At 24.6% G+C, this 9,310-nt stretch overlaps 1 protein-coding gene across 1 annotated transcript in view; it reads right to left on the bottom strand.

Moving 5' to 3' along the window:
* Positions 1–6,004: 6,004 nt before the first annotated feature.
* Positions 6,005–9,310, bottom strand: part of LOC112601441 (zinc finger MYM-type protein 1-like) — a 4,259-nt gene continuing 953 nt past the window's right edge. Inside the window, exons 3-5 of the mRNA XM_025349081.1 lie at positions 8,757–8,825; positions 8,597–8,648; positions 6,005–8,526 (exon numbers count right to left, since the gene is read on the bottom strand). Coding sequence (XP_025204866.1) covers positions 6,005–8,526; positions 8,597–8,648; positions 8,757–8,825 — 2,643 coding nt within the window. The remainder of the gene's footprint in view (positions 8,527–8,596; positions 8,649–8,756; positions 8,826–9,310) is intronic.

Below are 9,310 nucleotides of genomic sequence, written 5' to 3'. Positions count from 1 at the left end.
ACTTTATATTAAAAAATATGTATAAAAATATTTAAATATTTAAATTTATATTAAATTATTTTGAAACACTATTTAGATAAATTGATATATTTTCACTCCATTTTTGTAGAGACTGATTTTACTTAAAAATTATTTTGCGTGAATGCTTTTTATTTGTATTGAATGTGCGTTAGAAAGAGTAAACAATACTCCAACATCTTCTTAACGTTATGGTAAATTATTAAGAAAAATTATACTTAATTTTATCGCAAAAGTGATAATAAAAATAAACTCTAAAATATAAAGATTAAGTTAAGTATATACAATTATAAACGATAATTAACATTAAATTACCTAATCAAATTAATATTGTTTAAATGAACATAACTAAAATAATAAATACATTTACAGAACACGTGATTGTTTAGCACGAAATTTCACAAAATTAATGAAGAAGATTTCATTAATTTATATTAATAAAATAATACGAATACAAAGATAAGTCAATACGAGTGTACACTAATTTGTAAACCAACTTATAAATTGTTAGATAATATTTTTTTTAAAACAATATTGATATAACACCTACAACTAAAAAATTGATAACGAAAATCGTGACAGGCATGTGCAACGAATGACGATAATTATTATAACTTATAACTTAAGTAAATACATACGTAATGTAGAAACTTAAATCATAGTTTAAAGTAAAACAATTATCAGAAAAATATTTTTGTTTACTTTTTAAATACCTCAAACATTTATAACATTTCTAAATATTTTTTTAATAAAATTACTAATGTCTAAAAACTTATTTAAACTATTACATAGTAACTGTAAAACGCATTATTTTAATTTCTAATTTTAAGTAACATAAGTAAATAATAAAATAACTAAATAGTATTGTGTTTCAATACAAAATTAGCGTCTATAATATTTTTTATGTAGGTATATAATTATACAAATACAATAATTATCGTGTTCTAATAAATAATTATAGCTTTTGGTGCTATAAAACAATTAAATAATAATATTAAAAAGTTTTAGTCATAAAATAATGTATTCATCTTTTGTTACATTATAAAATATATTTTAACACATTATCTTATCGTTGAAATATTATTATTAAATATAGAAAATTAAATATACAAATGAAGAAACATAAGCGCAACTAGACCAATATTTTTGAGATGCATAATAAGTAAATAGTATGAATAGGAATATAATATTAGATACTTAATTTTATCAATTTACAGTATAACATAAAATATTTTAATCAATGATAATATTTACTTCAAAATATTCAAACATTAATAGAAAAATATTTTTATTTTGGAAGTGAATAAGTCCCCCATACACCACCCTTTAGATACGCCAATAATGTGTAGAAATAAAATAATATAGAGTATTACATCCCACCGAATAAGTATCGATGACTCATCAGTTATTATTTATCGTGTATACATAACATATTATAAAATAACATAGTAAAAAATTACTAATTTAATACTTATAATTAAAAATATATAAAATGTAAGTAATTTAAATATGAGGGTTTTGATTTAATTTATGAATTATTAAGAGTCGTTTATTTTACATTTAATTTTATGGTATATTAAGTTCAGTGAAACATGAAAAATAAACTATTAAGTACAACTGTATGTTAAAAAATATGACACATTATCGTTAAAAATTACTAATGTTCTAAAAAGACACGATCCTATTACATAATGATAATATCAAAAAATGATTAACTAAAAGTATTTTTTGACATAATAAAATTATGAGCTGAGAAAGATATTTAAGGATATTACGATATTGTTTTGTTAGAAATCTGAATGAATAAATACGTAAGTTGATATATAGTATATATCTATTCGTATACAAATCTTAAAACCGCTATACAATTATAGGATTTCAAAAGTTTTTGAAAATTGAAAGTTGTAACCCAGTGTTATATAAAATTATTGAAAAAATGTCATTTAAATTGGTTTTAAGGAAATCTTACCTAATTGCTAAGTGCTAACACGATTTTAATTGAGTTAATTTTTAAAATTGTGTATCGAAAACAATGGTTAGTTATAAATTGCTTTAAAATTTAATTTCACATATACAGATATATTACTACTGTTATCCTGTTCTGAGGTGAACGAAACGAGACAAACAACTAACACCAACTTCAACTAATTTAATTCGTATTAAATAAGTATTAAAATATTTTTAATGCCCATCCCACATAATATTATGATTTTTTAATTATGGCTTATAATACTTTCGTACGTATTTAATTTCTAAAATTAACTTATTCTACATTTAATGAAATGTAAAATTAGGAATATTTTTGACAAATTTTATTATAGAGTTAATAATTTTTTTATCGTAAACTCTATTAAGATTATCTATTTATTCAATTTTAAACACAGATTTATAAATCATTATTTTAAAATTAAATCTTTTACAAATTGTTTAAAATAGTCAAGGATTTTGTTCTTAAAATACCTAAAATAATTTTAATTTGCTTTAAAAATAATACTTCAATAGATAATCTGCATTCTAAAAATAAAAAATAAATCGACATTTCCATTCAAAACATGTCTACAACTTTCAATTATTAAATTGTACAGCGGACGCTTCCCTAAAAAATGGAAAATTAAGCAAATACCTATTATACATGTATACATAGTAACTATAAAAATTGTACTACTTTGTTGTTGATTTAATAGCAGAAACAGATATAGTTAATGCGTTTAATTTAACTTTGAAAAAAAATATTAGTTTACTCATTTCTAAATATTAAAACAAACCAATATTACGAATTTTGACGGTAAAAGCATTAATTATTGAAATATACTGCAACAAAAAACTTCATTTATAAATTATACGTGCGTTTCTTATATTATTGTTAGATTACAATTTATAATTTAATATTACACGAACAATGTTAACTGTAGTCTATAACAATATGATAAATTAATTTAAAAAAATTGTATATATAAGTAGGTATTATAAATTATAAATATTTTATTAGTGAATTTCATATTTGTTTTTGTTTGTATATATTACCTTTAGGTAATAATTATATGGGTTAATTGAATAAGACAATGGGTCTTAAGCAAGTAAGTATAATAGTAAATTATTTTGAATTACTTAAAATATATTACAACTGTTCTTATAGCCTATATAAGCGTTTCTAAAACTGTGGGTCGCTACTACTGGTGGGTCGTCGGTCAATTGTTGGTGAGTTGCGAACAATTTTTTAAATTATACAGATTCAAAGAAATGTATGTTAAATTAATATTAAATATATCATTATTAATAAAAGTACATTTGTAAAAATACATTGATTATATACCTATAGAATAATAAAAATAATAATTTAAACCTAATAAACAAATTTTGTTAAAAAATTGAAATATATTATATTATTTTAAATTAAAAAATTTTTTTTATTTAACTACTTTTTGAAAAGTAAAACCATGTGGGCCACTAAAGATTTGTCAGGGGGAAATTTGGGTCGCGGTACTAAAAAGATTGAGAACCGCTGGCCTATATGTTTAAGTGCAGTCTTGTTATTTAAACAGTTTTAGATTTAAAATGGTATAAATGTATAAATGTATAATATTGTGTGCTGCAGTAGGTACAGTATATTTGTACAGATTATAAAAAAAAAACTCATTTTATCAAAACTCAAGAATTAAGTAACATGGTTTAATAATATGTTTGTTTAGAATTGTGTATAAATAGTATAAAAAAATATGTTTGTTAAAACATATTTTAGACAAATAAAAAAATCCGGATTTTATAAACTTAAATTGATAAGTAGGTACTTTGAACGCCAAATAGTTAATAGACTGTTGCAGACAAAAACCAGTTATGATTTTTTTATAATTTGAAAAAATCGCATACTTTTAATAAATGTAATATTGTTATGGTTTTCAACATTATTTATGGATTTTATTTACCATGGATTTTTTAAATCTTAGTTATATATCTATAAATGTGTATCGTTGAAAACCCGATTCTATAATAAGGCAACGTGACGTGAAGGTTATGTCAGTTATGTGTATAGTGTATATAATAATTTTATTAATATAATGTTTCATCTCAGACCTCAGTAATTTAGTTTATAGTGCGTTGATTTTTGTGTTTCTTCGCTTGTATTATTCGTAGCAGGCGTGTTTCGATTTTCATATTACTCACAACTTTAAACTTTTTCGACCAAAATAAATGTTAAAATTATAATTAATAATAAAAACTTGTAATTGTTGACAATTTTAAATACCTATCGCTTTTTGATCTAATAAAAGCTCTATTATTATAAAGTGATGTTAAAATAAAATGTTTCACAGAATTCATAAAAAACACAAACGAGTGTTAAGTTTAATTTATTTAAATTGTTCTTTTAATTGATGTATAAGTATAATTTATTAAGAATATTAATTGCGCATTTTTTGTTTTTCTAATGTGTGGTTATTGACTATGACGGATGACTGAGATGACAGAAAAATAACTCTAAATACCATAGTCTGGATGAACGGATATATTAGATTTTGATTTTAAAAGAATATTGTTTATAGCATACCTACAAAAATAAATTTTTATTGAATTTTAAAATTTTATATTTAAATTTTAATTGGAAAACTACAGAAAAATGTAAGATGTACGAATTAACGTTCATAACTCCCCAAAAAAAATTTATAATTTTATTAAGCTCATAAAAATTTAAAAGTTAACTATTGATATTTAAATTACAATAATTTATTAGCTTTAATCAAAATATATCCCTACGTTGAAACTCATATCATGAATTAAGCTACTCGTATTTAAACAAAACTCAAACTTTAATTACAATTAAAAAAACATTACATCGTTAGATATAAACTTTATGAACTATTGCCAATGTCTTCAAGATCATGAAATCAGCACGAGATTATGATATAATTAAGTCACTCTAGGTATATTATGTTAATAAAATATATGATACCTATGATAAGCATTCATTTTTATTCAATACATAATCATAATTTAATTTGATTTAGATACAAAATAAAATAATAAATGTTCCTAATTAGGTAATCAGAATAAAAACAGTATAGTATTAATTTCTTATCGTCTGTTTATGCCATTAATACCCATTATATATTTTATATTTTAAAATATAAAAAAACTCATAGGGCGGTCGAATGATACCTTTCGCAGTCCGGTACTTTTATTATTGTGTTAAATATACAAAAATTAATACAACAGTTTATTTAAATCTATGAGTCTTTAAAAATATTTGAATGTTTATATTAAATTACTGGACGTAAATAATTTAATAATAAATGTATGTTGTTTCGAAAATAAACTAAGCCTTCTAATTATATTTTATTTATTATTTTCATATACCACTGTGATAAATGTAATTAAATGTTGAGAATTCCAACTTTTTATAATTTTACAATGAATATAAAGTAACAGTAGTAACACCTATATAATCAAAATATTTATTTTAATTTTTTTCACACAGGGCAATCAATCTTTTTTATTCAACTTAGGAATTAAACATTACTCTTAGGGTAACTGGTAACTAGTTATTATAATTCGTTAAGTAGGTAGATTGTGACATAATAATTAATATTTATTATTATGTAATGCCTTAAATAAATATAATACGGTAGCAGATAGGCATCGTACCAGGGGCGATCCTAGAGTTTATTTTTAGGGGGGTTTGGAGTGAATATTGCCGACTGTATACTAAATATTATAGTAATAATTAGGTATCAAATAAATATGAAATAATATATTATATTTAATTCTATTTATCAAATTTAATTACCTAGATACAAATTTGATTTTTATTCTACTGAATAAAAAAGTACATTTTTATTTTTCATATTTAATGGTATTTATTTTAAATGAAACATATTTTGATATTTAAAAAACAAATGAATACTTTTTTTTATTAATGTACAACTAATTTAAGAATATGATCAATAAAAAAATTAGATACAAGTAAATATTTCTAAAATACATAAATATATAATTAAATATTTATTCTTCTTTGTTTGGCCAAAGACCATTTTGTGACAACAGAATCTATATCTAATTTATCGACAATATCTTTTTCACAACTCAATATCATCAACGAGCTAAGACGGTTTGAAGTCATTGTAGAACGTAAACACTGTTTAATAAGTTTCAATTTACTAAAAGTCCGTTCACTAGAAGCTGTTGTTACTGGTGATGTAAATGAAAGGCGGCAAAACCAATTAGCACAAGGTAATATGTGTTTTACTTCTTCTGATTTTTGAAGGACATCTATACATTTTAAATTTTCATTGAGACATTGGGTAGCTAGTATTTCCCATTCTGCTGCAACTGCATCATAATCTAAGAGCTTAGCTCCATGACTCATAGGAGGGAAAAGAAAAAAGGCTTCACTGAAATCTTGTGATGTGTTCACTTTCAACGGAACACTTAATATTTTATACATAGGTTGAATTGTTTCAACAAAAACATTTAAATTTGAACTTGATAAATTAATCAATGTATCTAAAACTAAATTAAAATGTTGTCTGTAAAAATTTAACAATTCATAAGGAGCACTATTGTCAGTATTTTCATCAAGTCGCTTAGGTCTCTTTCTGATTCGGTGATAACGATTAAAGTCTGTATCTGAATCAACACCAAATGATTGAGCTGTAATTTTAGCACTGTTAATCAAATTGTCCATGTTTTCTGTTTCCAATCTAATTTTTTCCAATGATGAAATTGTACTTTTTATTAAGACTGCTGCATCACACACATTTAGTTCTTTGGCCTCTAAAGATTCTGTCAAATGTTTAACTTTATACATTATGTTCTTCATAAATATTAATGAAACAAAAAAATCAAAATTTAGAATTTTTTTTTTTAATCCGATAGCTTTTGTTTTAGTTAAATTATCAAAACTATTTGAATTGTTAATATATTCTAATGTGTCAACAATTGCTTCTAAAGATGTCCACACTGCTTTGATGCTTTCGGCTCGGGCTGTCCAACGAGTTTTGGATAAGTTTCTGAGTTTTAGACTTCCCTCGATTTTATCCATACGTTCCATTAAATTACTTGATCTTTTTGTACTTGCTGAGAAAAATACATAAATATTTTCAAGAATGTCAATGAAATTTCCAATTATAAGACTAGCCTTACATCCGTGTTCTAGGAAGGTATTTAACCTGTGAGCTTGACATGGAATATACGGAACTTTATGTCCAACTAACTCAGAAAAATAACGTTGAGCTCCTTTGTTAACACCACTCATACTACTAGCATAATCATATGACTGAAATGCTACGTTTCCAGTTTTTAGTTTATGTTTTATCAAAGTGTCATATATACTTTTTGCCATTCCATATCCAGTCTTGTCTGAAACTTCAATAACATCAAGTAATCGTTCATTTGGTGATCCTCCTTGGTCAACATACCTCAAACAAACAGATAATTGGTCCTTAAGTGCAACATCTGGTGTGGTATCAGCTAAAACTGAGAATATATCAGATGTTAACACTTCTTCAACTATATTCTTACGTGTTTCTGCAGCTAAAAGTTCTATAAATTCATTTTGAGATTTCATGCTGAGATATGTCACTTTATGAGAACGCATAGATTTATCATTAAGCCATCTTTTTAATATTGCATTGTGACGGGAAAGTAAAAGAACCATTTGATAAAAATTTCCATCTTGTAATTCATTTGCACCTTCATTATGACTACGAAACGCAAGCCCTTGTCTCGCTAAAGTACGTGCTAAATCTATCAAAATACTGACTGCATCTTTATTAAATGCTTGTTCTTGTTTCTCACGTATAGCAGATTGCCGTAACTGTTTATTGAAAAAAACATCAATGTTGTTAGATTTAGTAGTAAACGCACAATAATCTAACATGGCTTCTTTATGTGAAGCTGATGAAAAATGTTGGGCTAGTTTTCCTTGTTTATCCTTCCCACGGCTTTTCATTTTTTGCCACTGCCTTACACCACCAACTACCCATGCAGTTTTACTATGACCACATCGATGAGGAAATAAAGTACATACAAAACAGTACACTGAATCATTGAAAATACTATATTCAAGCATTGGATATTCAATAAACCACTTAGAAGTGAACTGCTGTTGCTTGTAGGCAGATATACTAGTATCTTTTGGGTATGACGACAATTTTGGTTGATATGGTCCCAAAGAAATTAAAAATTGTCGTTGACATGAAGTTTGAATTGCAACACGCTTACCTGGGTCATGATCCACAAATGCATCATTTGAATTGTTACTCGCAGTAATGGGTTCAGAATCATTGCAAGAATTTGTCATATCGTCTAATACAATTTTAGCTAGTGTTACATAATTATCCAATTTAGTTTTGATACTAGTTACACTATGTGAACTTTTTATCAAAAAGTGTATTGGATTTGGAAATTCGGTATTTTTAATGCTTGTTAACTCATCAATTAACTCTGAAAAATCTTGTTTGATGGCTTCTAAATGACCAACACAGGTAATCCAAGAATTTTCATTATCACCGTCAACTAAAAAAAATAATTGTTATTTTGTTACTCATGTGATACTTTAAAGGTACACACTGCAAATACAACATACTAGTAGAAGGAAGAGATGATTCTGGTGATTTTTCTACTTCACATGAAGACTGCTACAACAGAAATAATAACACAACAATTAGAATTAAAAAGTCAAGAAAATTATTATCATTATATATTATAAAGCATTATTTTATAGAAAGTGCTGCAGTAATAATTACCATTTCAATACTAGTTTGTGGAACAACATTACACAATTTGGGCTCTGGTTCACAAATTTCTTCAGCTTGCTAAAAAAAAAAAGCATATTAAATGGTATATAAAAAAATAAAAATGCATATAAACTAGTAAATATGTTTAAAAATTATAAATATTATGTTACAATTATAATTACCATTTCACTATTAAGTATACTAATAAGTTCTCTTATGTTTAATGTATTATAATTACAAAATAAATAATTTGTTTACATCTTGAAAAATTATAAGAATAAAAAATCAAACAAACGAACTTACCAATTCTTTATTTTTTTTTTGTTTTGATGCTGCAAACGGGTTGCTAGGAGCACCAAAGTGTTGTATTTTCACTTTTTTCCCCTGATGCATATCGCGTTCATGTTTTAATTTATAGTCATTATTAAAAACACTACCACAATCAAGACATTCAAGTTTAAAACGTTTACGTTTAGATTCCATGTTTTCATAAAAATTGTAACACAAATAAATTTAAATGAAAACGAAACCGAAGCGAATGCCGAACAGCAAATAACGATATT

The sequence above is a fragment of the Melanaphis sacchari genome, unplaced genomic scaffold (assembly GCF_002803265.2).
Source record: "Melanaphis sacchari strain LSU unplaced genomic scaffold, SCAv2.0 Contig78_pilon_pilon, whole genome shotgun sequence".
In the NCBI taxonomy this organism is placed as follows: domain Eukaryota; kingdom Metazoa; phylum Arthropoda; class Insecta; order Hemiptera; family Aphididae; genus Melanaphis; species Melanaphis sacchari.
The sequence above is the reverse complement of the archived record's forward strand: the minus strand, read 5'-3'. Positions and strand labels throughout refer to the sequence as shown.